Below are 27,481 nucleotides of genomic sequence, written 5' to 3'. Positions count from 1 at the left end.
CACAGGTGTGTTTATCTTTGGGAAACTCTCGTAAAAGTTCTGCTAAAGAGCTCTTGAAATGAAAAGGGAACCTTCAAAGAATAGTTGTAGCCCTTTTCTGTCCCCCTCAGACCCCGGCCTTTTGGGGGAAGGGGCGATGATCGGGGAGACAGTGTGGGCTCTTCCCATCTCCCAGATCGAAGCCCGAATCCCATCATCTCATTTCCTTCTCAGTGGCCTTGAGGGGCTGGCCGGGCAAGCAGATGCTGGTCTGGATTTCGGGGTGGGAGCCGGCTGCGAGAGCCACCCCAGGTCAGGGCAAGGCTCCTTCAGAGGGAGATGCCTGCACCCACCTGGCTGGGCCACTGCAGGCAGGTGTCCCTCCGCCCGCCTGGCCTCTCTCAGCGCAGCCCCTCCCTTCCCCTCCCCTGCCAATCTGCTAGCAGCCTCCTGATTAAGCTGCTTGCTGGCTCCCTCAGCGCCTTTGATCAGCCGCCCACCCACCTGCATGTTCCCTTGAAGGAGTGCCCCCCCCCTCTGTCTTTCAGTGCTTTTTGATCTCCTCATTAGGGAGGGAGGAGGGGCCCAGCAGGGCCTCCCAGGATGGATGTTTCCCTGCATCACTTCCCAGGGAGCTTTGCCAATAGCCAAATTGGAGGAGCCCCCCCCCCACCCCCCCGGAGGTCCTCCTGTCAGAATGGAGAATTCGGGGGACGAAAGAAAGCCTTCCTTTCACCCGGCAGAAGCTTCCTAGTGGAGCCACTGCGGGACCCCCAGGGCCTTGGACCCAACGCAGAGCGGCCCATTTCTTTAACGCTGAATGCAAAAAACGAACGATTCTTTACATGAAAGATGCAATCCCAGTGGAACAAATCTACACAGATGACGATGGAAGAATCTTGATGGTGGAAATTATGGACAATAATAAGAAAATGCTACTAATAGCAAACCTACGCGCCTAACGATAAACAAGATGAATTTTACAGAAAACTACACAGGAAAATAATAGATATGGATTACTCAAATATTTGCATGATGGGAGACTTCAATGGAATTGTAGATAAGAACATGGACTGTAACTCACAAAAAACCAAAAAGTTAAATAGAAAGATACTCCCTAAATCCTTTCTTAAAAGGAGTCGGGAACGACTGGCACACAAGCGAGGAGAACCTTTACCTAAAAATGCACTGCAGAGAGTGGAGAATGGCTGGTACTTCAACACTGGAGCTTTTTAAGGAGAGACGGGACGTCCATTTGTCTGAAACGGTCTGGTGTCTCCTCCTTTTGAGTAGGGGGTTGGGCTAGAATGGGGGTCCCTGGGCTGCAGCACAAGCCAGCGAGGCCCCATCCGTGTCATGCAGGCAGCCCATGAAACGGCCCCCCTCCGGTCCACGAGGAAAACTCTCCACGGAGCTGGTCCCCAGTGCCCAAAAGATTTGGGGTGGGTGGACTAGGAGATCTCCAAGACCCCTCCCAACTCCGTGATTGAGAGGCCCCAGGGCCCAGCTGCTGAGCCAGGAGGCAGTGACGGAACGGAGGCTCTCCCCAACTCTGCACCGACAGACGAAAGAGGGAGCGGTTCCCCCTCTGGAAGCAGAGCTGGCATTATAGGGAGTTCCCATTTAGTGACCATTTGTAGTTATGATGTGAAGAAAAAAGTAATTTTGCAGCCAGTCCTCATAGTTATGACCTGTAAAGATGTGTAAAGCAAAGGAAAGCTGAAGTCAGGCCATAAACAGCCACGGTTTCACTTAGTGACTGCTTTGCTTAATGGCTGAGTTGCAGGTCCCAGTTGTGGTCCCTAAACAAGGACTGCGTGTAGTCTCCCTTGGGGGTGACCCAGATGCCCTGAATGCCTCAGAGGCCAGGGCAAGAAGGGCCGGAAGCCTCTCTGGATAGTCGTGGGAGTGAGGACCCTGGTTGTTGGGAGCCCCATGCAAATCATGCTCCTGTCGTGAGGGGCCCAGCGAGTGCTCAGGAGCCCTGGGGGGAGGCGGGTCACTCCGAAGGCCGCTCTTATTGCCAGCAACACCTGCAGGGAGGGGAAGCTCAGAGCTCCATGTCTCCCCTCCTCCAGGGCCCCTCTTTGCCCCACTCAAGGAGGCTCCTCTCAGACGGAGGGGCCTTTGCGTTTCTGTCCCCCCCCTCCACACACACACATCCAAGGCTAAAGCTTTGCCAGTTCCCTCCAGTGGGCATCTGCAGGGCGCTTGCCAACCCTCCCAGCTATGGCATCCCCTGGACAGCTTGGAGCCAGCGCCCGTCTGCGGGAGGCTGTTTGAAACCTCTCTCGTTAAGGCTCTCTTACCTCTTTGCAGCGAGAACGAGGCCCTGTGGCGGGAGGTGGCCACTTTGCGTCAGAAGCACACGCAGCAACAGAAGGTCGTCAATAAGGTGAGTTTGAAACCCCTCCCCCAGTGGCCCAACTCAAGAGTCCCCCCCACCCTTACCCCTGGAGGGCCCTGCTGTGAATCCTCAACCTGCCCAAAGACCGGAGGGGATCCCCCCCCCCCCCGGGCATCGGTGGGAGGCCACGGAAGCAGCCCAGAGCGACTGGGGCCAGATCCTCGGTCTGAGCCGTGAGATCCAGGGGCGAAGGACTCCGGGAGCGATTGGCTGCCCCCAGCAAGTGCCCCCATTCATACCCTCCTTCTCTTCCGGGGCTGCCTCGGGACCCCCGTTCTCCCAGGGTGCCGCACCCTCAGGGCCCCCTCTTCCTCCCCTTGCAGCTCATCCAGTTCCTGATCTCCTTGGTGCAGTCCAATCGTATCCTTGGGGTGAAGAGGAAGATGTAAGTGGCCCCCAGGGGCACGGTTGAAGGGCAGCCGGGGGGGAGGGGGAGCTCTGGGTCTGGCCGGAGGGTGGCCTCACTGGCCCCTCGCTTTCTCTCTCTCTCCCTTCCAGCCCCCTGATGTTGAACGACGGCAGTTCTCCCCACAGCATGCCCAAATACAGCCGGCAGTACTCCTTGGAGCACCTCCACAGCCCCTCCCCCTACTCGGTAAGTACGGAGGGACCGGCGGTTGGCTTCCGTTGCTCTCAGGCCGTCTCTCGGACCTCAGCCCACCTCCTCCTCCTCCTCCTGTGGGTCTCCCCAGGCAGAGCCGGCTGCATTCCCTGCAGGGACAGCCTCCAAGGGGACAGGAGGACTAGCACCTTAAAGAGGCGGCGGCCCAAACCACCAATACAATCCTCGGTTGTCTAAACGGAGGCATAGAACCAAAATCAGGTGAAGCATCGGTATATAAAGCCTGAGAGAGGCCTGGAGTACAGCATGCAGTTTTGGTCGCCCCATTTGAAAACAGAGGCTGCCTGGGGACTAAAACATGAAGACGGACGGCTGCAGGATTTGGGTTTGGCCAGTCCGGAGAAAAGAAGGCCTTAAGGGAGAGGGGGGGACGGGATAGAAGTCTTCCAGGGTTTGAGGGGCTACCATAAAGAAGAGGGGGCTCGGCCTCCGGAGCCCCAGAAGGCAGGAGGAGAAACAATGGATGGGAGGCGATGAAGGAGAGAAGGAACTCGGGAGAAACCTCCTCAAAGGGGGGACAGAAGTTGCCTCCGGGAGTTGTAGCTGCTCCATCCCTGGAGCCTTTGGAGAAAAACGGGGCAGCCGCTTGTCTTCGAGGGCAGGGGGTCTCCTGCCTGAGCAGGGGGTCGGACTCCCTTCCAATCCAGGGATTGGCTGCTGCAGCCCCTCGGTCTCCGACCGGCCCTTGGAGCACGAATCCTCAGGCAGGAAGAAGAATCCCAGCCTTCCTTTTCCAAGAAGGGGGGGTTAGGAAAAGGGCCCCCGGCTCAGGCCCGGCCTTTCCTCAGCTGCAGCTCCCGAGCGCTTCGGCCTTGGAGTAACGCTGGTGCCTTGGAAAGGGGGGGGGTGGCGCAGCCCTCGTGCCACATGGTGCGAACCCAGGAGTTGCGCTCCCTTAATCCAGGCCTCCTGGCGCTGAGCCTGCTCTCTGGGCCCCTTTCCTGCCTCCCTTCCCCTCCCGACCCCCTTCCTCTCCCCCGACTGGGCCTGTCCTCCCCTTCTTGGCTTTCTTGGCCCAAGGGAGGGGGGGTGGGGCAGTTTCTGCAGGAGGGAGGAGCCCCTCCTGGAAAGGCCCTTCCTCCCCTGGGCTTCTCTCGCCTCTTTGGGGGAGAGGTATTGTGGGTGTGGGGGGGGGCTGCCTCTTGGCCCATGGCCGGCAGGTGAAAGACTCCTCTTGTGCTCCCCCTTCCTTCCTGCTCCTCCTTACAGGCCTCCCCCCCAGCGTATGGCGGTCCCAAACTTTACTCTCCAGACTCCGGCCCCATCATCTCTGACGTGACCGAACTGGCCCAGTCCAGCCCCTCTCCTTGCCCCAGCAGCAGCAGCTTTGAGGAGGAGAGGTAGGGGGCTTCTCTGGGGTTGGGGGCTTTCCTCAGAAGGTGGGCCTGTCTCTCCCGGGTGGGAGCCTCTCTCGGCCTGCCTCTGGGCAAGGCTGCCTCTGCAAGGGGAGAGCCAGCCTAGAAGGAAGGAGGTGGGGCAGAAGTTGCCTTCTCTCCATAAAGACCATTGGTGGTTTTTAAGAAGAGGCCGCGGAGCCCCTTGTCTGAAATGGGGTAGGGTCCCCTGCTTGAGAAGGGGGTGGGACTAGAAGACCCCCAAGGCTCCTCCTTCCAATTCTCTTACTCCATTCTCTGTCCCCAGAGTTTGCTCTCCCCCTTCGGGCAGTGGCTGCCACCTTTGCCCTTAAGAGGAGGAGAAATCAGCTGGGGGTGGGGGCAGCTCTGTGGTGGTGGTGGGGATCCTCCCCGTTCTTGCCTGCAGCCACCAGCCTCGTCCTTCAAGCCCCTGGTCTTCCGGCCGGGCAGTTCGCCCGCCTTCATTGCCCCTCTGCCTTCCCCTCGTCCCCTGGCCTGTCTTAGGAGCAGCCCCGTAGTCCGCATCAAGGAAGAGCCCCCGAGCCCCTCGTGCAGCCCCTCCGCAGAAGAGGCCAGCCCCCTGGACGCCCCCGTCTCGCCCTCCGCCTTCATCGACTCCATCTTCCGAGAGGAGCAGCCCAGCAGCACTTCGGCCACAGCCCCTCCCGGCCACGGCACCCGAGCGCAGCCCCAGGAGAAGTGCCTCAGCGTGGCCTGCCTTGACAAGTAAGTGTGGGGCCTCGAGCCCAGGCCTGGGGGCCCCACCCCCTCTCTTGCCCACCAGCCGGCCTCCCCAGCTCCACCCGCAGGCCGGCTGTAGCCCAGGGGTGCCCAGCCTGGGCAACTGGAAGAGACTCCTGGGAGTTGAGATCCACAAGAGACCCCCCTGACCTAATGGGCCTTATGGGTGACCCAAGCAGGCCAGGAAGGACCAGGGTTCTCCTCTCTGCCCCAAAGGCCCTTCTGCCTCTGGGGGGAGGGGGGGCGGTGTTGTCTTCCCAACAGCTCCAGAGCCCGGTAGAGCCGACTCCCAGTCCCTGGTTGTAGGAGGTGGACTGGACGGGGGGTCCCTTAGGTGATGGGGGGGTTTCTGTGGCGTAAAGGGTATCGTTTCTGAGCCCCCCCTCCGGGATGTGAGGTTCAAAGCCCCCTAAAGGTGAAGGCCCAAGAAGGGGAGGGAAGCCCCCCAGGACCCTCACCCACGCAGGGAGGGCAGGCTCAGTCTGGGCTGGCATCCTCCCTCCCTCTCTCTGTCGGGAAGAGCCCCGTGGCCTGAGGGGGCTGTTGGGAGGGGGGAACCATCGCTCGGGCCCTGCAAGGGGCAGAAGTGGGCACCTTTACGGGCCCTTCGGCTGCCGCTCACTGAGCAACGGGCAAGGAAGCTCCTCCCGTGACCGATTGTGGGGCGCCCTGGCCTTGCTGTTGCGTCCGTGGCATCTCCTCCTCACCGGCAGGTTGTCTCTGCTCCGCCTCCCCCTCGGTGCCGCCTTCCCCCTCAGCAGCAGCAGCAGCAGCTCCCTGGCTGGTCAGCCCCCCCTCCGCTCTTCCCTCCCTCCCGGTGGCCCCTCCGTGGGTCTCCATCGACTCTTCTTCTTGTATCTTTCAGTGTGGGCCGTGCTCCGCAGATGTCTGAGGTCACCTGCCTTTTCCCCAGCCCTTCCTCCTCCTCCTCTTCCTCTCTGCACTGCAGACCACAGCAAGGGTCAGCATTTCCTCAGCCGTGGCTGCCCCCTCAGGAGCAGGGGGGGGATGGGGCAGGGAGCGGAGTGGGAGAAGCCATGGGGAGGGGGCCTCGGAGCCGGCAGAGCTTCATCCAGCCCCTTGCTCACCCCTCTGAGGGCAGCCCCTGAAGTTACAGCCAGGCCATCCCCCCTTTGACCGCCGTTGGGAGGGCCGAGGGGACCTGGCTGCTGGTCAGAGCAGAGTCAAGCTGTTCCTGGCCTTCGGGGAGTTGCCAACCGGCTGGCGATGACACCCTTGAGCCCAAGGAAGGGGATCTGACGTCTCCCAAGCTTAAAGGCTCTCCAGATTGGGGAGGGGGTTTCCCCGCTGGCGGTAGAGGCAAGGAGATGGAGAGGCGAAGAGGAGGGAGCGTCCAGGCCCATCCTGTGCGGTGGCCCTGCTGAAGCTGGCTGGCTGAGAAGGGCCCCCGGGGGATTAGGCAGCTCTTAGGGGTCCAGCTGGCCTCTCCTGGGGGCCTGGCTCTTCTTCGTCCCAGGCATCGTCTCTTCGCACACAGACACCCACCCCCCAGCAGAGGAGTCCAGGGGGCATCCTCCCTGGCCCTCCCAGCCTTCTCTCCCCCCCTTGCGCCTCCTTGGGGCTCTGCTGGCCCTGGGGAGGGGCTGCCACTGCGGGGCGGCTGTGCTGAGTGCCCTCCTGCACAGGGACTCAGGGACCCCGAGGCAGCACTCGTGAGACGTGCGGTTGGGTCCCCCACGCACAACCCCCATGGGGGCGGCTGGTGGCAGGAGGAGCCAGAGGGCAGCTTCCGAGGGGGAGCCGGGCTTCCTCTGTGCCCCCAGAGGATCCCGGAGCAGGAAGAAGAGGCTGGCGGCAGAGTCCGTGGAGCCCCCCGCCCGCCCCCCAACCGCCCCACCAGCTGCCCCTTTGCCTCCCCAGGAACGAGCTGAATGAGCACTTGGAGACCATCGACTCCAGCCTGGACCACCTGCAGAACATGCTGACCACCCACAGCTTCAGCGTGGACACCAGCGCCTTGCTGGACGTAAGCCCTCCTCCGGGAGCCTCGGGCGGCAGCGGGTGGGATTCGGTGGACCCTCCCCACTAACCCCTCCCCTTGGCTGCCCTTCCCCTCCTCTCCCCACAGCTCTTCAGCCCTTCCATGGGGGTGACGGACATGAATCTGCCAGATCTGGACAGCAGCCTGGCCAGTGTGAGTCTGCCTTTGCAGAGACCCCCCACCCCCTCCCTCCCTCCCTCCCTCCCTCCCCAGCAGGCCCTGATTGGAGGAGGCTGCCCCCACAGTCCTCCCTCCTTTCCCTTCAGCTCATAGGCCTGTCAGCAGAGGGTTCCCTCCCGGTGGGAGAACCAGGAGGGAGGCATGTTCCAAAGGGACCCCTCCTCTGAGCACCGAAAATGCCCGCTGCAGGAAGAACGGTGGGAGGGAGGAGGAGTGGGGAGGCTCCTGTGCTTCCCCCCCCCCCCGGATCAGGTGGCCTCTTGCTTGGGTGCCTCTGTGAGGGAGGGGCTTCTCACCCCTGGGGGGCTCTTTTGCAGATCCAGGAGCTCCTCTCCTCCCAAGAGCAGCCGAAGGCAACTGAGGGTGAAGACGCCACGGCAGACACAGGTGGGCACCGGGATCTGCATGCGGGGTCAGCCCAGAGGGGCCAACTGGAGCAGGGGGTGCATGTCCCGGGGAGACCCCAGGGGCCCCCAGAGGGGGCAGGCAGGCAGGTCTTCCCCATGGCTGGCTCAGGGATTCTGGGAGTCCATGGTGAAGTTGGCATTGTTGCCCCCCCCAAAAAACATCCAAGGGCTTCTGGGACTCTTGGGGGTGTCTGCCCCCCCCCCCGATCTGTGACACCCCCCTCTTGTTTTCTCTGCCCTGCCAGGCAAACAGTTGGTCCATTACACGGCCCAGCCCTTGTTCCTGATGGACTCCAACACGGTGGATGTGGGCAGCGCAGACGTGCCCATATTCTTTGAGCTGGGCGAAGGAGACGGCTTCCCAGAGGGGGAGGACTGCCTGGAGGACCCCGGCCTCCCCCTGCTCTCTGGGACGGAGCCCCCCAAGGACCCCGCGGTCACCTAAGGCCCAGCTCAGCCGGGAAGGCCTGCCTGCCATGGGGCCGAGCTGCTTTGGGACAAGAGGGGCGCCGCGTGGGGGCTGTTGTGGGCCCAGGGCAGGCACGGCGCTCGGAGGGACGTGACCGTGGCGGCCGGTGGACGTTCGCCTCGACTGCGTGGCCGTCGCTCTCCGGGTCTTGGAAGGCAAAGCCGCCTGTCCGAGAGACTCCGCAGCTCCTCCAGGCAGCCGGCCGAAGGATGTTGGGGGGCCCTGGGGACCCCCACGAGAAGGTTCCCCCGTCCCCCACCTTTCCCCAGTGGGGTTTATTTTATTTCCCTTGGCTTAGCAGTGAAGGGTTTGTACATTTACATTTTGATTGTTACTAGAAAAAATTGTATTTTGAATTTTTACATCAGAGAAGACGCCAGCCGCCCCCCTTCCTCTCTCTCCCCTCACCATATAAATACCTCTATATATATATACATGCTCAAATATATCTATATCTCTACGGAACGGCCGATCCTCAGGCCCACTTTTCTTGCCTCGGACGACGGCTCCACCTCCTGCTGCTGCTGGGGGGGTTCGCAAGCAGCTCCTTCCAGGGGGGAACTGGGGGGGGAGGGGGAGAGAGCGAGCCGGCCCATGGATGGGGGGGGGTGTCAGGCAGTGGCCGGCCTGGTCCCAATCCGACAGACGGCTTTTGCCATCCTTGGCCAACCATCCCCCAGAGGTCAGCCAACCAAGTGTTACTCTGGAGGGGCCTGGCCTTGTGTGGCTGGCCTCGGCCCTTCGGCCACTGCAGGCTGTCCAGAAATGGTGGGCAAGGGGCCCAGACACTGCAGCAAACCTTGTGACCCCCCCCCATGGCCCCTCCAGCCTGCCTTCAGCCCCCCCTCGAAAGGTGCATGGCTTCTGCCTCATGAAGACCCCCCTCCTCCAGCCTTCGTCCACCAGGAGCCCCGTGGGGCAGCCGATCTGAAGGGGAAAGCGGGAGGGATGTGGGTGAAGGAGGAGCCTCACCTGGGATGAGCAGCTGCTGTTTGTGGCTCTTCCTACTGGCCCCCGTGCCTTCTCCTCCCCCCCCCCAACACCCACACCCTAACCTGCCCTTGTTTTAGAGGGGCGTCCCCCCCCACCTGGTTTCACAACTCCTTTTTCCTCCCTTCTGGGCAGGATGAGTGGCCAGGACCACCATGGGGGAACCTGAAGGGAGAGGGCAGAGCGGAAGGGGCCACGGGGTGGGTGGGAATCCCACAGGCTCTGAGGGCGGATCCTGGGATCATCCTGCCCAGGGCTGTCAGGTGGGCCTGGCCAAGGTGCGAGGGGGGGGCTGGGGGGCAGCAACACGGAGAGCCAGAGCGGTTTGTACATCTTTATTGATTACAGAGGCTACAGAAGGGGGGGGGGGCTGAATGAACAGCCAGCAGGAACAACGGCAGAGACCACCACCACCACCTCTACAGGGTCAAGGGGGAACCTAGAGCACGCACACACACACACGCCTGACCAGGTGAAAGAGGCCCCTGGAGGTCCCAGCCTGTGGGGGCTCTGGGCAGACCCGGTGGGCCAAATAAGGCCAGGTCTCTCTTGCCCCCCCTCCATAAAACCCTTTGGGCTCACTTGTCAAAGACCCCCCTGGGGGTCTCCTCCTTCCATCTCAGAAGGCCTCCATTAAGGCTCTGGGCAGATTGGGCCCATCATCCCCTCCCTGGACCGTCTCTTCCGTCCCACCCCTGGGGGAGCCAGCCAGGGAGATGAGTGGGCAGCAGAGACAATGGAGCAGCCTCTGTCTGCAGACTCAGCTACCCCCCCCCAGCCCCTCTCCTCCCAGGAGGCCCCACGGGGAGAGATTCCCCAGGCAGAGGGGGGCAAGGGCGGCTGCATGGGCCCTGGGGCAGTCTTGGCCTGGGGGGGGTCACCTACTTCCGCCCCCCCCCCAGGCCCATTGTGTTGTTGCTGCTGCCAAGCGCTGAAGGGTGGAGGGCACATACATCTCTCTGCTTTAGAGCTAAAGGGGGGGGGGGGACGATGGCCCTTTTGACTTCTGGACAGCATGGCTGGCTGAGGAATTCTGGGAGTTGAAGTCCACAAGTGCCAAAGGGGCCTTCGTTCCCCACCTCAGCTCTGGAGCCAGGCCTGGCCAAATGGCCTCCTGGCCCTTCGCTGGAAGAGCATCTGCAGCCTCTGCCCAGGAGGCCTCTGCGAAGACAGGAGGGAGCCACAACCTCCGAGCAGCCATTGTCATCTTTCCAAACTTGCACACACACAATCACCCCTATTCCGGGCCTAGCTGTGGCAGGAACCAGGGAACGGCCGAGACAAAGGATCCGGGTTAGATCCCACAGGAGCAGGCAGATCGTTGCAGTCGCCCAGGGCACCTCAGGATCTTCAGGAAGGGAGGGAAGAGGAGGCAGCAGCCGTCCTCACATGCCTGTGGAGGAAGGAGAAGAGACCCTCCTTACCTGGCCCTGGAAGAAGCGGGGGGGGGGGGGCTAGGATTCCCCTTCATGGGGGGCTCAGCAAAGCTGGGTTTCCCCTCCAAAAGCCCCCCCCCCCGACCGCAGCTCTGCTTGGCTAACCTCCCCCCCCCCCCCGGTCCCAGAGCTTTCCTGCCAGTCCAAGCAGGGACCCCCTGCTCCACCCCCAAAGCGAGGGGATTCATGCTGGGCCAGCAACTCGGGCGTCCCTGGGTGTGGGGGCCCTGGCTGAAAGCCCCCCAGCGGCCACAGAGGCAACCAGGGGGACGGCTGAGGGCGCACGCACACCCCTTGCAAACTGAGGCCCTCTCCTCCCCCCCCCCCGCCGTGGGAAGACGACCACCCCACAGGATTTTCCATTTGCAACCCCCCCACCATTTGCCGCCTGCTCTTTCCAGGGGGTGAGCGGGGACAGAGCCCTCCAGGGACACTTATCTGGGGGTGTCAGGGCCTCTTCCGAATCGACCTCATGGTCCAGGCCTGGAGGGGAAAGAGCGGCAGGCGAGCACAGGACCCCTCGGGCCCTTCCCCCACCCACCCTGCTCCACAGCCCGGGGGGGGGGCTTGAGAGAGCATCCGAAGGAGGACGCTGCCCCCTCCTCTCCAGGGAGGACTTACTTTCCTGGGACTCCTGGGAGTGGGACGGCTCCTCCATGGCTGGGCCTGTGGGAACAAAGACCCCGTCTCTCCGTGGCCGAAGGAGGCTGGATGGCTCCCAGTTGGTAGCTTTGCCGGCCAAGAAGAGCTGCTGGTCCCTTCTGGGAAGCTACCGCTTGAGATGCCCCTCTGGCCAGGCAGCCACAGGACGCCCTGGGCAGCCTCCTCCGGCCCAACCACGGCTTCCCTCCCAGGGCCAGTCCCCCTGCCCTGCCACAGCCCACCCACCGCTGGGTGCGTCTCCAGGGAGGGGGTCCAGGCTGAAGGAGCCGAGGTTGGAGGCGTCACTGTGCAGCAGCTCCCCATTCATCTCCTCCGTGTGGGATCGATCGTCCTGCGCAAAGCTCACAGGGGCCCCACCTGCCAGAGAAAGGGGGGGGCAGGAAGGCTGGGCTGGGCGCTACTTCCAGGGCAGGCGCCGGCCAAAGCGGCTGGCCTGCAAAGCCCCAGAATGGGGGCCAAGAGGGCCCAGACTGCCCTGCGGCCTACCTGTCGTTTGCTCCACAGGGCCTGCAGTCTCACCTGTGGGGAGGAAGGCCGAAGGATGAGAGGAAGCTGGGAGGAGGGTGCAGACTTGCTCCTACCCCCCCCCCCCAAATTCAGCCTTTGGTTGAACAGGGACCTTGAAACGCCTGGCGTGTCAGGACTGATGGAAAGGATGGGAAGGGCTCCCGTGTGGCTGCTGGGGGGCTGAAGACCCCTTTGTAGATCCCCCATGGAGAGTTTCCTCCCCCTCCCCTCTTGACCGCTTTGGCCCCAAGGGGACCCTCCTTTCTCTTACTTTCGCCAGAGGCCTCCGATTTGCCAGCCACCAGGGGCTCAGAATTTGCCAGGGGCTCTGAAAAGGGGGGGGAGAAAAAGGACATTTCCCCCATAACTCTTGCAGGGGCTTCTCCCCTCCCCCCCAGCCTCCTCCCCCCCCCCCCAGCATCAGGGATTCTGAAGAAGTGGAGGCAGCCTGGGAACCCATCAGCTGCCAGGCCTGGGGGGGGGCTGGGAGGGGGGCTCCAGGTTTCAGGCAGCGAGGGCCCCCAACATCATACCTGGGGTCTGGCTGCTGGCTGGGGAGGTGGGCTCTGGGGAGCTGAGCGGCTCTGCAAAAAGAGGGAGGGAGGCGGGTGGAAGAAAGGCCTGGAAGGGGGAAGGGGGGCTCGGGAGTCCCATGTGGGGGGAGAACGGAGTGGGGGGAACCTCTCTGCCTCCTGGAAGGGGGGGGGGCTACACAGCTAAGCTAGAACCCATCGAGGACGACGCCCCGAGGGGCGCTCAGAGGCCCCTGCAGACGGAGCGGACCCCCAGGCCGGTGCCCCGTAGGGGACAGTCCCCGGCGCCCAAGGGAGAGCTGAGGCTCAGGGCGAAGGTTCGGGGAGGCCGCCGGGGACTTCCAGGCAGGGATGGCCGCATCTCACCGTCGGCGGCCACCAAAGCCAGGAGCAGAAGCGCGGCTGCCGCCAGGGCCACGAACCTGCAGCGGAGGCAGAAGGGCCGCCAGTCAAGGCGGGCGAGCGGAAGGAGCGCCGGTGGGCAGCACAGCCGCCCGGCCTTCCTACCGGGCACAGGGCGAGACCAGCGGCTCGGGTGCCCCCTGTAGGCACCGCTGGAAGCCGCCCCGAGGACCCCGGGATGACGGGGAGTCCCGCAGCCCTGGCCCGCTCTCCGGGAGAGCTCCGGGGGCTTTGCGACGCTGCCTCTGCCGGCCCCTCCGCCGCCCCAGGCGCCGCCTCCCCCCGAGCGCCCACCTGTGCTGCGCCCGCATGCTGCCCCTGGGCAGAGAGGCCGTCGGAGAGGCTTATATGGGGCTCGGGGGCCAGGGAGGAGCCAGGCCGGGCGGGGAGCAGCCAATCCCTGGCTGGCAGAAAGGGGGAAGCCGGCAGGCCGTCGCGACCCTCCCCCAAGCACGGGCCAGTCGGGCGTCCAGACGGCCTTTTCCCCAGCGTGGCCCCGCTGCCCCCCTCCGCCCTCGCGGTGAGTCCGGGCGAGGATGGCAAAAAAGAGCCGTCGCTGCGAACTCCGGGTGGCCCCCCGTTAGCCGGAGGGTCCCTTGCGGCGCACCAGGCCCCCTCCTCTGCAGCCCCCCGTTGTTCGGCGTCTTGCATTCGGAAGCCGCCTTTGCCCCCCGGCCGCCTCCTCAAACCAGAGTTAGGAAATCGGGGGATTCTCGTGCTGGGCGGTGCCCCTCCCCCGAAAGTCGGCCGGGAGGACAAAGCGCCCTTTGTGTCGCTCCGGTTCTCAGGCCACTTCTGGCGGGGGGGGCGGGGGGCTTGAGAGGTTGCCTCGCCTATCCCGCCCGCCCACCTGCCTGCGCGTCTCGGCTCAGAATCGGGTCCGCGCAGGGAAGGAAGGGGCGGGGAGGGGGGCGCTGGGCATCCTTTCTGGCCCTGGACGGGGGGGGGGAGCCCTGGCCCCGCTGGGCACCCAGGTCTTCCTTCGGGGCCGCTCTTGCTCATCAGCCCAGTCAACCCCCCCCCCCCCGCTCCGTTTTTCGCCCTGGTCTCGTAGGCAGCCCAGCCCCGGTTGGTTGGTTCCTGCTCTGAGCCGAGGGGAGACCAGCCGTCTCAGCCGGGTAACTCGGCCTCATTTCCCGACGGAAGGCCGGGCGGTGCTGGTGCTGTTTGGACCCCTCCAGGAGGCCCACGGGGAGAGCGATCGGTGCCCCCTCTGGCTCTGCTCGCGGTCAGCTGCCGCGGGAGGGGAGCCGCGTCTCCCCAGGACCCTTGGGGGGGGGCGAGGGGCGCTGGGCGGCGAGCAGGTCCGGCACGGGGTGCTCTCCCTTGGGCGTCCAGCGAGGCCCCCTTCGTGCCAACGCCGCCCAGCAGCAGCGCTGCGGCAGCCGACGGACGAGGCGCCCCCCGTGGGCGGCAGGAGGCCGAGGTCAGCGAGGCGGGACATCCCCCCCCCCCGCTGGCCGGGAGAACAAGGAGGCCTTTGCCAAGCTCAATGGGCCTTTGTCTGACTTGAAAGGGTCCCTCGGGGCGGGCGGGACTCACCTGCCCGAGTCCGCCCCCGTAATGAGGGGCCAGGTAGGCACCTGGCCGCCTCCCCGAGCCCGCGAGCTGCCTGCCGGCCTGGATGCGAGGGCGGCGCCCGACAAGCGGAGGGGGGGGGGGTCCCAGTCGTCGCTTGGCGCGGGAGGGTTGGGGGGGCGACTGGTGGCCCAGGGGGCGAGGGAGTTGATTGTGTGGCGTGACGCGAGGGGCGGCTTCCCTCCCGGCTCTGCTCTCTTGGCCTGGCAGTCCCTCCCCCAGAGCGGAGCTCTGCCCCACAAGCGGCAGGGGAGCCCACAGGTGGGGGGGGGGCTCGGAGGGCACCAGGGTGGGGGAGACGTCTCGCCCCCCTGCACACCGCGAAGCTGCCTTGCCCCTTCCCCCCCAAAGTGCCTGCTGGGCTCCCGGGACTGCCAGGTGGCCAACTGACCCTGTAGGGACGGACGGCAGACGAAGGGTCAGCTGGAGGGGAGGGGAGGGGGAGCAGGAGGTGGGTGGGGTCCCCGCTTCCCTTTTCCTTCCGAGGATTTCTTCGGCCTGGGCAGGTGACCCCCTTGCCTGAGATGGGCCGGTGGTGCCCCCTCCCCAGTCCTCCCCCAGCCTCCGCAAGGCCGGACCAGCTCTGGGTTCTTTGACGGGCCCTACTGCCCTCTGGTGGCTCTGGGCAGCACTGCAGCACGAGGCCCTTGGTTCTGCCCCCACCTACTTGCTCAAGGCTGCCCCCCCCCCTCTTTGGAAAGCCAGTGGGGCTGGGGGGCAGCATCACTCCCTGGGTGGGAAGTTTTCTCCTGTGCGGCTGGGAGCCCCCAGCCTGCCCTGCAAAGGTGGGGGTCTACCTGTGCTGAGTCACAGTGAAATTTGCCCTGGCTACTGAATGTTGGGCAGAGGACAGATGACCTTTGACCTGGGGGGAGGATCCTTGGTAGCCACCTCAGAGAAGGGGCTCAGCTGCCTTCTGGGAGGGTTTCTGGCTCTCCCAGCCTGGCGTGGAGCCCCCAGACTCCTCAATGAAGACTTTGCTCATTCTGACTGCTGACTCACAAAGATGGGATTGTAAAATTGATCCCTCCCCCCTTTGCTCCCGTGAAAGAAAGCAGAGAACAGCCGGACACCTTAAAAAAGAGCTGCCAACCTTATAGAATTTGTGGCAAAAGAAACTGGAGCTTAAATGCCACCGAGGGGATCAGCTGGATATAGAAAAGGGAGAGCAATAAAGAGAAGACCTGGCTGTGTGGCCAGTCCACCCCCCACCGAGGCTGACCTGAAACACCATCTCCGGGGGGGGGGGGCGCATAGGATCAAAATCACGCGGAGTCTTCGTACCGCTTTATAAAGGCTTGGAAAGGCCCCGCCTGCAATGCTGCATCCAGTTTTGGTCACCACATTACAAAAGAAAAATATGTTGAGACTTGAAAATGTGCAGAGAAGAGCAACTGGGATGTTCAAAGACTAAAACCTATAAAGAACAGGATTGGGGTATGGCAGCCACTGGAAGGTCCAGGGAAAGGAAGGACTACTAGGGGCAACATGGCAGCCGTCTTCCAATCTCTCACGGGTTGCCCCAGAGAAAGGGGGTGGCGGTTTCAACCTAATTTCCAAGGCAAGAAGCAGCGGGGGAAGGGGGGCCTCTTGGCAGCGTCCATGGCAGGGCCGGTGGCAGCAGCCCCAGTGGCGGTGGGGCCCTCCTGGGTGCCGTTAGCTGGGGCAGCTGGAGCTGCAGGGGTCTCCCGAGCGGAAGAAGCCGTAGACGCTGACCAGGGGGAATATAATGAGAGCCCCCACCATGGAGCCCAGCTGGACCACGGCCCCACACCAGACCAGGGCGCTGCGCCCTTCATCACGCAGAATCTTCCCAACCATCAGCTTGACGTAAGAGAAGAGGCCGGTGAAGAGGACCCAACAGAGGACCTGGAGGAAAAGGGAGGGAAGCAGTCGAGCTTCAGGGGTCTCCCTGCTACCACAGCCTGCCCCACCCAGAGGGTCACAAGGGGCCCTGCTCCCCAGCTGAGGGATGCTGGGGCTGCCCTAGGTAGGGTGGAGCCTTGGGGGATGTTGGACGTCTCCCTTCCTACTTACGATGAGGAGGACACCGAGGGACGAATGCAGCAGGGGGGGGCAGGGGCTGAGGGTCGCCATGCTGATGATGTAACAGGCCAGGAGGGACCCCGCCCCAGACAGGAGAGCCAGCAGCCTCAGAGACCTGGAGGGGGGAAGAGGGGGCAGAGCGGGCAGAGGGTGACTCTCACAACTGCAAAGACACCTGCCTGCCAGGTGCAGCCTGGGAAACCCAGCTCCTGCTCCCAGTCGAGAGCCCCCTGTGCTCGGAGAGCCATTGGGATGGGGGGGGGCATGTCTGATCAGGGCAGAAAGGCCTGGGATCATCTGGGGGAGGGAGTTGTCCCCCCCAGTGCAAAATGAAAGAAGACCATCATTATTCAGATCTACATTTCCCTCTAGGCGCAGAAGCCAGGCTCTCTGGGAGGAGGGGGGTCTTCCATCTACTTCACCCTTTATTGTAAGCCGCCCTGAGTCCCCTCAGGGAAAAGGGCGGCCTATAAATGTTTAATAAAACTAAACTAAAACTAAAAACTCTCCTCTGCACGGCTGCCCACCTGGGCCTGCTCTGCTGAGGCCACCTTCCTGTCAGCTTCTGCTTTGCTGCTGCTTCAGCTGCCATGAAACGGGAAGGGGGGGGGCGTGTATGTGGGAGGGTTTTACTTGGTGTGCTGGAGGACTGCTGGAGGAATGTTCTAGGATGTACCAGTCGTTGGGATTGCGCATGCGTACGTGTTTCCCGCCTGCATCAACGGCCTTCACATTCCATCTTGGCCTGTCTTTTTGAAGTTATCTCACACCTGACAATTGAAGGACTTATGATTGGACTGGAGCTTTGATCCTAAGGGGGGGGAACGGGCTTTGCTATATATCAATTGCTTTCGCGCCATATTATTCAGATTTTGCTTCACTGCTGCTTGCTTACCATTTATAATTGGTAAAAGTACTTTGGATTTCCAACCCATGGAGTCTATTGGTCTTCTTTCCTAGTTATGGAATGGAGTGGGGCGTGACAAGAAGCAAAATCTGAAAATATCCCTTTCCAGGAGATTTTACGTCTACCGAGAAGGGAAATAATGTCTTCTCCGACCAGAGAGGAGGAAGGCGCCGTTGGAGGGACGGATTCCAGTGAACTGGGACCTCCCGACCTTTCTTTACACCAGCCCAGCCCGTCTGACCGGCCGTTGCACGAAGATTTATTTCAACTGCAAATTTCCAGTCAGCCTGAACCTTCCCCCCTACCCCGTTGGTCAACTTCAGTGGGGCAAAGAGAAATAGAGACAAGCTGGAATGCTGGACTCACCCAAAAACCTCCTCAACAGACTTCGCTGGAGCCAGGGGCCGTGAGGAAACCTCAGGCGGGTGAGTTTCATGAATATTGGAGCCAAAGGGGCGATGAAGGGGAATGGAGAAGTTATCAGCACCAGGGCCCTGGGAGACAACCCCCCCGGAGTGAACTACCTGATTATTGGGGTCAAACATTTTTGGAAGAGAGAAGGGGAGAGGAGGACAGAGACTGGAGAAATTGGCAACGTTACCCACGCCAGGATTCTCCCCCACCCCCCCCTCGGCCCGCATCACCCCCTGCGGCTAGAGGCTTTGCTGACCAAAGGGGACCTCCACCCCAGGCTCCCCCCCGAAGACATCGTATGGCTAAAATCCCTCCTTTGCCTGTGCGTTTTAATGGGGCTTCGGCTAGCCTCGCCTCCTTCCTCATGCAGGTTTTTAATTACATGGAGATATGGCCGGGACTTTGAATCTGACATTTTAAGGGTCAGGATGGTCCTGTTATCTTTGGATGGTGAGGCGGCGGCGTGGTCGACTGCTTTGCATATGTCGGGTTCTCCCCTCTTGGGGAATTTCAACCGTTTTATGGCAGCTTTCCGTCGACGTTTTGATGACCCGTTGACCGAGAAGCGAAACAAATTGAAGTTTTTAACTTTTGACCAAGACGACAGGCCTGTCGCCGAATACATCCAGGAATTTCAGTGTCTGTCTCAGTACATGAGAGGCTGGGGGGAGGATGCGATGCTGGACAGATTTGCCGAAGGCTTAAACCCTGAAATTTATCAACAATGTGTTAATCGTAACCTGCCGAGGCGCTTAATCACTTGGTTCGAGCATGCGGCTGACGCTGAGCTTGACTTGATTCGTTTGCGATATGCCACTGAAGAAAAAAGGAAGCGGAAAGAAAGGGCTGCCAAGGCCCTCCCCCCTCCTGCTACTCAAGTGCTTTCCAAACGCCGAGGCGACGCGAGAGAGCCCCCTTCTGGCCCCTCCAGACCTTTAACATGTTTTCGCTGTGGCAAGCTTGGGCACACCGCCCCCCTCTGTAGGGCGAAAACACCTCTCTCTGCCCAACCCCCTCCCAGACGTGAGGAGAAATCTGCAAGAGGCTCTGAGAGGAAGAAGAAGGAAACGGCTTTCGCTGGAGAAACCAACCCTCCTCCTCTGGCCCAACCGTTGAAGGATGACGCGGATGCTAACTCCTCTTCTTCTGATGACTCAGATGACGACGCTTCCCCTCGCTGGGTGAGTTCAAACAAGGGGCCCCTTCTGCTCCCTATTGTATTAAGAGTTCCTCCTGAGGGACCACCTGCCACCCTCCTAGCATTACTGGATTCCGGCTGTTCCCGGTCCATGATCAATCCGGCCATGGTTGAGAAATTAGGCCTCAAATTGCGCACTTTGAAAACCCCTATTGTTTTTTGCCAGATAGACGGATCGATTGCAGGGGGGGGGCCCGCCCATTTTTTTACTGAGCCTTTGGAAATGACAATGGGTACCCACACTGAATTAATCTCCTTTGTGGTCGCGCCTGGCATGGACAGACCACTTATTTTGGGCATCCCATGGCTCCGGAAATGGAACCCCCACATAAACTGGCGGACAGGCCGCTTGCGTATTCGCTCCAAAGTGCCTCCTGTGGGGGAGGGCTCTCCAACCCAGCCTAACGTCACTGACGTTCCTGAGATGGCCGCTAGGGGGCAGGAGAGGATAGCAGGAGAGGAGAAAATTCCGAAAGAATATTTGGATCTTAAAGAAGTGTTCAGCGAGCAATCTTCGGACATTTTACCCCCCCACAGGCCCACTGATTGTTCCATTGACATTTTGCCCGGGGTCAAACTCCCCAAACCCCGCATTTACTCCATGTCGCCCAGAGAAATGGAGGAGATGCGTTCTTTCATTGACAAAAATTTGAAACGTGGTTTCATTGAACCGGCACGACCCAAGGTGGCGGCACCTGTGTTATTTCGTGAGAAGAAAGATGGGTCTCTTCGTTTATGTTGTGACTTTAGAAACCTTAACGCCATCTGTTCTCACAACCTCTACCCACTACCCTTGATGAAGGACTTATTGGCACGATTGGGGAAGGGACGCATCTTCACAAAATTGGACCTGCGAGAAGCTTACTATAGAGTACGCATCAAGGAAGGGGACGAATGGAAGACCGCGTTCAACTGCCCCCTTGGTTGTTTCCAGTTCCGGGTTATGCCTTTTGGCCTTCAGGGGGCTCCTGCTGTATTCATGCAATTTATTAATGAGATCCTACACGACCACCTCTATAAGGGCGTTATCGTATATCTGGACGATATCCTCATTTATACCCGCACTTACGACCACCACGTCAATCTGGTGCGCACTGTTTTGAAGAAACTCCGTGCTGCCAACCTGTATGCCAAGTTGTCTAAGTGTGAGTTTCACCAAACTACTATTGACTATCTGGGCTACCGTATCTCCCCTGATGGCGTTGAGATGGACCCTGAAAAAGTGAAGGCCGTCACTGAATGGGACGCTCCCAAAACTCGTAAACAGTTGCAAAAGTTTTTGGGTTTCGCTAATTTCTACCGTCAATTTATTCCCTCTTTTGCCGACATTGCTCTACCCATTACTAATCTGCTCAAAACAAAAGGCGACCCGAGACCAAAACCCAGTAAGCCTTTGGACTGGACCATGGAATGCCAGGCGGCGTTCGAAAAGCTTAAACGCCTTTTTGCAGCTGAACCAGTTCTTAAACATCCTGATCTCGACCAGCCGTTCGTTGTCCAGGCGGATGCCAGTGATGTCGCCGTTGGGGCCGTTCTCCTACAAGCCAATGACCAAGGTAACTTGCAACCTTGCGCGTACACCTCACGTAAACTCACTGACACGGAACGGCGCTGGGCGGTTTGGGAGAAAGAGGCTTTTGCAGTCCGTTGGGCCCTCGCTACTTGGCGCCACTTCCTGGAAGGCTCTAAGCACCCATTTGAAGTGTGGACTGACCACAAGAACTTGGAAGCGTTACGCACACCGCGCCGTCTCTCCCCAAAGCAGATGCGTTGGGCCCAATATTTTAACCGTTTCAATTTCACTCTAAAGTATATCCCGGGGGGAAAGAACTTCATGGCTGATGCTTTGTCCCGGTTACCTCAGTATAATTGTTCCAAACTGAGTATCGTCCAACCGCTCTTGGCAGCTCCGGTACTCACACGTCAACAGACCAAGGCTCAAAAGGACGTACCTCACGATCTGCTTTCTGACCTCAAAGCAGCTCTTCCTCAAGACGACTGGTTCCTGAACCATCGGGACGAGTGCACCATGAGGGAAGATCTACCGTGGATTGGTGCTAAATTATACATCCCCGCTTCCCTACGTCTTGTGGTCCTTCGTCGCGCCCATGACTCCAGGATGGCGGGTCATTTTGGATTCGTCAAAACTTTGCACCTCGTGAAGAGACAATTCTGGTGGCCCTCTTTAAAAAAGGACATTGAACTTTATGTTTCCAGTTGCCCGGTTTGCGCTACCGCCAAAAAGCCACCAGGGAAACCACACGGCCTTCTGCAGTCTGTCGCTCGCCCGGTTGCCCCGTGGAAGGAGATTTCTATGGACTTTATTGTGGAGCTTCCCGAAAGCCAAGGGCACACCGTCATCTGGGTGGTTACTGACTTGTTCTCCAAGCAAGTTCACTTCGTGCCTTGCCACAAGATTCCTTCCGCCAAGGCGTTGGCTAAATTATTCCTATTTCACATATACCGCTTGCATGGGGTCCCCGACCGTATTATCTCCGATCGTGGAGTCCAATTCACATCTAAATTTTGGAAGGAGTTCCTCACGCGCATTGGCTCCGCCCAGGGCCTTAGCTCCGCCTACCATCCTCAGACTAATGGCGGCTGTGAACGTACTAATTCCGTTCTTGAACAATATTTACGTTGTTTCATCAATTATCAACAGGACGATTGGGTGGACTTGTTGCCGCATGCTGAAGTGGCCTATAACAATTCGGTTCACTCCAGCACGGGTTTCACCCCTTTCCGGGTGGTTTACGGCCAGGATTTTGTTGCTATCCCCGAACTGCCTACGGCCCAGCCTCAGGTTCCTTCCGTTGCTGACTGGAGTGAACGTCTCAGTCGCCTTTGGCCCCTCACTCTTTCCACCTTGGACGCTGCCCATAAGGCTCATAAGAAGCAGGCTGATAAGAAACGCTCTCAGCCTTATGAGTACCACGTTGGGGATTTAGTATATTTGTCCACAAAATTCTTGCATACTACGCAGAAGTCTAAGAAATTGGGTCCCAAGTATGTTGGCCCTTTCCCAATTGTGAAAGTTATCAATCCTGTGTCTGTACGTTTGCAATTGCCCAAACATCTCAACCGGGTCCATCCGGTGTTCCATATCAACCTCATCAAACCAGTTCGGGTCTCCGACCTCCGGCCCGCAGATGCCCCTCCACCTGCTCCGTTACTTATTGATGGCGACCGTCATTTTGAAGTCCGGGACATTCTGGACTCCCGTCGCCACCGTAATCGCATCCAATACCTTGTGGCTTGGAAACATTTTCCCCCCTCCCACACGGAATGGGTTGATAAGTCCCACGTTCGTGCCCCCCGCTTACTGCGAAAATTTTATGCTTCGTATCCCGACAAGCCTTGACTTTTCTCCTTTCCCTCTCTTGCTTGTTTATTGTTTGTCTGTCTTGTTTGTTTGTTTTTTTTTCCTTCCAGGCCTGACAGCCTTTTTTCCGGGGGACGGCCGGATGTCAGCTTCTGCTTTGCTGCTGCTTCAGCTGCCATGAAACGGGAAGGGGGGGGGCGTGTATGTGGGAGGGTTTTACTTGGTGTGCTGGAGGACTGCTGGAGGAATGTTCTAGGATGTACCAGTCGTTGGGATTGCGCATGCGTACGTGTTTCCCGCCTGCATCAACGGCCTTCACATTCCATCTTGGCCTGTCTTTTTGAAGTTATCTCACACCTGACAATTGAAGGACTTATGATTGGACTGGAGCTTTGATCCTAAGGGGGGGGAACGGGCTTTGCTATATATCAATTGCTTTCGCGCCATATTATTCAGATTTTGCTTCACTGCTGCTTGCTTACCATTTATAATTGGTAAAAGTACTTTGGATTTCCAACCCATGGAGTCTATTGGTCTTCTTTCCTAGTTATGGAATGGAGTGGGGCGTGACACTTCCTCTTCCAGGAGAAAACACGCCCACATGTCTGGGGAGGGTCCCATTGACCTGGGGGGCCCAGAGGGGGCTCCTTTTTCAGGGTCTGGGGGAGGCCGGCCAGGACGCCACTCAAAAGGGGGAACTGCGTTGTTAGGATCCCCTTTCCTCAAACCAGGACATCCCCCCAACACTGGCAGATTCTCTGGCCACAACGGTGGGCTGCCCACCCTGAGTTGCACAGCTGCCTTGAAGGTGCAGCGTTGGCATCTGGGCACCCGAGGATCTGGGCAGGGTCTGCCTTAACAAGGGTCTGGAGAGTCAGTGGTGAGGGGCGCCCAGCACAGCTCTGTAGGAGGCCAGTGAACTGGGAGTTTTGGGGCACCCCTCTGTCTTCACTGTTGCAGGGAGACCCTCCAGCCAAGAACCCCCCATTGAAATGCCCCCCATGCCAGTTCTCAGGGGCCTGCTGGGTTGCCCCGGTGTGCCACAGTCCCCCGGGGTCTCTCTAGTGGGGCTCCCCTCCCCCCCGGCTCACCTGCTGACCAGGAACATCCCGAGGAAGCAGGCCAGCGGGTTGGCCAGGCTGCCCAAGGCGGCCGAGAGGTGGTAGGCGGGGCGGCCGTAGGGCAGGCAGGAGTAGGACTGCAGCGGGGGGAGGAGGCCATTGGTCAGCGCGTTGGCCCAGGCCATCAGCCCAAAGACGCAGGCCTTCTGGGCACGGGAGGAAGCCGCCCCACAGCCGGAGTCGGGGGCCCTGAGCATGGGATGTCCCGCCACCGCGGCGGCTGCGTCATCCGGGTTCCCTTGCCGGGCACGGTACCTCTTTGCCAGCCCAGGCAGGTGGTTGAGGACGAGGAAGGCTGCCAGGCTCAAGGCCATCATGGTGCTCAGCAAGAGGAAGAAGGTGCGGATGGAGAAACGGGCGTCCTGGTACTCGGCCAGCAGCTCCGTGGTGCCGTTGCCCACCAGGCTGGCGTTGACGCAGTGAGCCGCGCTGGCCCCCTGCCCCAGCGCCACCAGCCCCGGGAGGAGCCCGCTCAGCCCCTCGCCCACGAAGTAGCTGGTCAGGTGCCGAGAGGGCAGCCGGCGCATGTAGGGCAGGAAGGTGACGGAGGAGGTGCAGTCCACCAGGGCCAGGAAGAAGAGCAGCACCAGCAGCGCCAGGCTGTAGCGGGAGGCGCCCAGCGGCCGCGTCTCCTGCCAGAAGAAGGCCAGCAGGAGGCAGGCCAGGCAGCCCAGGGCCAGCAGCCCGTAGATGACGCCCACCTCGTCCGCCCGGAGGAAGCGGTGCGCCAGGGTGAAGGCCAGGGGCCCCAGGTTGGCCAGCTGGATGATGACGGTCAGGTAGGTGGGCAGGAGCCAGCCCTCGGGCACGCGGGGCACAATCAGCGGCAGCTCCACCCAGACCCCGTTGATGGCCACCCAGGAGCCGGTGCCCAGCAGGCAGACCAGCAGGTGGACCAAGAGGCCCATGCTCCTGAGCCGGCTCTGCTCAGACGGTTGCAGCTTCTGGGACAATAAGTTGCGATGGCCAGATCCAGTTGTGCCAAGAGGGAGGGGTGTCGCCTCCCTCCCCCCCCTCCTCCTCCTTCAGAGGCTGCTGCTCCCGTGTTTTATTTCACTGCAGGAAACAGAGGGAGAGTCGAAGGGGGGAGAGACTGAATGAATAAAACACAGTTCAGCCCCATGGAAGTCAGAGAAAACGGTCCCTGGGCTCTCTCTCTCTCTCTCTCTCTCTCTCTTTTTTTTTAATGCAGGTAATCCTCTACTTACAACCACAACTGAGCCCGAAAGTCTGGTTGTTAAGTGAATTTTGCCCCATTGTATGACCTTTCTTGCCACCGCTGTTAAGTGAATCTGGGCTCCCCGGGGAGTTTGCTTGTCAGGAGTGCTCAAAAGGGAATCACGTGACCCAGGGACACCGGAACTGTCATAAATACGAATCAGTGGCCAAATTCTGATCCTGTGATGTGACCTTGGGGAGGCTGTAGGGGGTTAGAAGTGTAGCAGGGCCACTTTTCCCAGTGACGACGTAACTTTGGGTGACGTCGCTTGCTTGCTATCGGCTGCCATAGTAACGGGGAGGGAGGAGGGGGTCCATGGTATTTGGGAGGAGAATAAACGGATGAAGAGCCCCCCTTTGCCCCTGCAAGGCTCCCTCTCCGGCAAAGCTCCCCCCTCGCCCGTCTCTGGGCTGGGTGGGAGGGCGCCTCCCCCGCTCGCAATTCTGCACAGGCTTCCCCAGGGAGGGGAGGGGGGTAGCTGCGCGACACGTCTAAAGTAGGGCTGTCCAATCTTGGCCCCTTCAAAACGCCTGGAGCCCAACTCCCAGAATTCCCCAGCCCTTGAGGTGGCCAAGGCTGGAGATCCCTGGCCTCAGGCTTTTCAGGCTCCCTGGGGGTCCTGGGAGTGGAAGTCCAGGCGTCTTTCCTTTGCAAAGCTCCCCTCTGCTCTTCTTGGCTCTCAGACTACAGGTTCCTCTCTTTCCCGAAATAGCCCAAAGTCCACCTTCCACCTGCTGGCCCTCCTGGCTCTTCCTGTTGGAGGGCAGGCGGAGGCAGAAGAGCTCTTGCCCTGGGTCACACGCACACGCACACACACACACTCCCTCCCTCCCTCCGCTAGTCAGCTCAACCTCTGTTTAATTGCCAGGAAGAGAGGCGCCTGCATTCAGCTGACCGGCAGGGTGGGAGCCCTTGTGCCCTGAAGCATCAAGCGAGGCCGTCCCTCCCTTCCCAGCCCCAGTGGAGCCTCTTTCCGGACAAAACCAATGGCCCAGAAAGAGAGAGAGATTCTGGGCCACGGAGGTTAGAGAAGAGAATGACAGAGCTGGGAGGGACCCTGGAGGTCTTCTAGTCCAACCCTCTGCCCATGGCAGGAGACCGTCTTATGCCATTGCAGACAAATGGCGCTCCAGTCTCCTCTGAAAAGCTTCCAGTGTTGGGCACCCACAGCACTTTCTGGTGGCAAGCGGTTCCACTGATTAATTGTTCTCACTGTCAGGAAATCCCTCTTCTTTCTCTCCTCTTCCTCCTCTTAGCTTTGTCTCCTCCTCTTGACAGGCTCCCAGGTCAGTTTGGGCCCAGTTCCGGACCCCTGTGAGCAAATGCCACCCATCGAATGGGAGGGGAGCGATCCTATCCCTTTCATAAATGGGTTTGACCCTCTTTCCCCCGGCTCTGCGCCAGTCGTCTCGTCTTGGAGGCGGCAGCCAATAACCACGGCTTCTCCCCATCCTTCCAGGGTTCACGATGGCCGAGGGGTGGGGGGGAGAGGGGGCTGGGGGGGAGGGTATCCATTCACGGAACCCACAACCAGGAATCTCCGGATTGCCTCCAGATCTGCTCTACTGGAAGCCACCGAACCCTGCAAGAGGCCCCAGGAACCTCTCACCAGATTTGAACCGTCTTTTCCAATTAACTATTAACTATCTTAATAGTGGCTGTTCCAGTTGTTTTCTTCCTCCTCCTCCTCCTCCTCCTCCTCCTCGCTGAGTGGTCAGAGGAAGGAATAGGCAAAGTTCCTTCTTTCCGACTTGCAGGATCCGTTCATGGAGCCTGGCGGTGAAGTGGGATTCATTCCTCTGCTCGTCTTTCCTGCTGGGGAGTCTGACCGGTGGGGAGCAGAGGCCAAAGGCCAAAAGAAAGGGATGCTATTTATATGTGTCCTATGGCTGGGGGGGGGGGATGCTGTGGCTCAGCAGTTAAAGACACGGAGCTGCCAGACTGGGTTCGTGCAACGGGCTGAGCTCCCATCCTGGCCACAGTTCCTGCCCATCTAACCGTTCGAGAGTCTGCCAATGTGAGTAGATCAATAGGTACCACTTTGGTGGGAAAGGGACAGGGTTCCGTGCGCCTCGGTGTATAATTATGCCCACCACATGACCACGGAAATGTCTTTGGACAGTGGGGACATTGGAGATGAGACCTGGAGATGAGCAGCGCTCCCAGAGTCAGCACGGCCGAAGCGGGGAAACCTTTCTGTGGGTTCCCTGAGCTCCCAGATGGAAGCCTCAAGGGAGGCAAACCCACCCCCTTTATTTCTCCCCCAAATTCTCCCTCCAACCCCTCCCCAGACCCCAAAGGAGCAGCAGAAGCCCCCTGCCCAGAAGGGCCGAGGCAGTCGGGAAGCAGAAGCCCCCATGGAGGCTCGGCCGAAGCCAAGTCGCTTTCCTTTGGGGCAGGAAACACGGCCACTGCTGCTCCCTCCCCCGGGGGGAACGGAGACAAAGGGCATTCGCACCTTCAGCAACCCCCAGCCCCTCCCCGGCTGCCTCTTACCAGACGGAGGGGGGCCCCAGGGGCTGCCCTGAGCAGCGGCTGTGCAGGGGGAGCCGTCCGCCTGCCTTCCCTTCCTGTCCGGAGATCTGCTGCCCTGTCTTCGCAGACGCCACCCAGAAGGGGTGTGTGCAGGAGGGCAGCCCTGGCCTTTTGCTCTGGCTTGGCACGGCTGAGCCCCACGTTCCCCTCCCTCTCACTCTCCGGGCAAGAGAGACGGTGGCTCCCCTTGGAGCCCAACCCTCCGCCCCCCACTCCCACCCCCAGCTTTTAAGCCCAGTTATTTTGTGTTTCCTGCCTTGGGCAAGAAGTCAGCCTTATTTCCTTTTCAAGCAGCTAGTCCTCAACTTACAACTACAATTGAGCCCAACATTCCTGCTCTTAAGTGCAGGAATGCTTTTACGACCTTTCTTGCCACAACTGTTAAGTGAATCACTGCAATTAATTAGTAACCCAGTCATTAAGTGAATCCGGCTTCTCCTATTGCTTG

The 27,481-nt window shown here is 60.3% G+C and overlaps 3 protein-coding genes across 5 annotated transcripts in view; 1 reads left to right on the top strand and 2 right to left on the bottom strand.

Moving 5' to 3' along the window:
- The window catches only part of HSF1 (heat shock transcription factor 1), a 28,685-nt gene extending 20,093 nt beyond the window's left edge, over positions 1 to 8,592 (top strand). Inside the window, exons 5-14 of one of the 2 annotated variants that reach the window (XM_032223429.1) lie at positions 2,299 to 2,374; positions 2,710 to 2,771; positions 2,885 to 2,981; positions 4,218 to 4,348; positions 4,868 to 5,089; positions 5,970 to 6,065; positions 6,986 to 7,091; positions 7,194 to 7,259; positions 7,604 to 7,673; positions 7,939 to 8,592. In XM_032223429.1, coding sequence (XP_032079320.1) covers positions 2,299 to 2,374; positions 2,710 to 2,771; positions 2,885 to 2,981; positions 4,218 to 4,348; positions 4,868 to 5,089; positions 5,970 to 6,065; positions 6,986 to 7,091; positions 7,194 to 7,259; positions 7,604 to 7,673; positions 7,939 to 8,138 — 1,126 coding nt within the window. In that variant the 3' untranslated portion in view covers positions 8,139 to 8,592. The remainder of the gene's footprint in view (positions 1 to 2,298; positions 2,375 to 2,709; positions 2,772 to 2,884; positions 2,982 to 4,217; positions 4,349 to 4,867; positions 5,090 to 5,969; positions 6,066 to 6,985; positions 7,092 to 7,193; positions 7,260 to 7,603; positions 7,674 to 7,938) is intronic. The other variant, XM_032223430.1, reaches the window with a different exon arrangement.
- An 889-nt stretch (positions 8,593 to 9,481) lies between these two features.
- LOC116512783 (collagen alpha-1(I) chain-like) lies at positions 9,482 to 13,705 on the bottom strand. Of its 2 annotated transcripts, XM_032223442.1 has the most exons (9): positions 12,988 to 13,021; positions 12,658 to 12,713; positions 12,292 to 12,342; positions 12,030 to 12,086; positions 11,738 to 11,770; positions 11,477 to 11,608; positions 11,210 to 11,254; positions 11,027 to 11,071; positions 9,482 to 10,545 (listed from the first exon to the last, which is right to left on the bottom strand). In XM_032223442.1, the coding sequence occupies exons 1-9, from the start codon at positions 13,002 to 13,004 to the stop codon at positions 10,538 to 10,540; spliced, it is 444 nt and encodes a 147-aa protein (XP_032079333.1). In that variant the 5' UTR covers positions 13,005 to 13,021; the 3' UTR covers positions 9,482 to 10,537. The 2 variants fall into 2 exon arrangements, with proteins under 2 accessions (XP_032079333.1, XP_032079332.1); XM_032223441.1 differs by lacking the exons at positions 9,482 to 10,545; positions 11,027 to 11,071; positions 11,210 to 11,254; ... (1 more) ...; positions 11,738 to 11,770; positions 12,030 to 12,086 and having other exon boundaries at positions 12,286 to 12,342; positions 12,658 to 13,705.
- Positions 13,706 to 15,626: 1,921 nt separating this feature from the next.
- SLC52A2 (solute carrier family 52 member 2) lies at positions 15,627 to 27,122 on the bottom strand. Its single transcript, XM_032223436.1, has 4 exons — positions 26,995 to 27,122; positions 23,250 to 24,335; positions 16,309 to 16,432; positions 15,627 to 16,140 (listed from the first exon to the last, which is right to left on the bottom strand). The coding sequence occupies exons 2-4, from the start codon at positions 24,185 to 24,187 to the stop codon at positions 15,928 to 15,930; spliced, it is 1,275 nt and encodes a 424-aa protein (XP_032079327.1). The 5' UTR covers positions 24,188 to 24,335; positions 26,995 to 27,122; the 3' UTR covers positions 15,627 to 15,927.
- Between the last annotated feature and the right edge of the window lie 359 nt (positions 27,123 to 27,481).

The sequence above is a fragment of the Thamnophis elegans genome, chromosome 8, assembly GCF_009769535.1.
Source record: "Thamnophis elegans isolate rThaEle1 chromosome 8, rThaEle1.pri, whole genome shotgun sequence".
NCBI lineage: Eukaryota > Metazoa > Chordata > Lepidosauria > Squamata > Colubridae > Thamnophis > Thamnophis elegans.
This window is presented reverse-complemented; position numbering and strand designations above follow the sequence as displayed.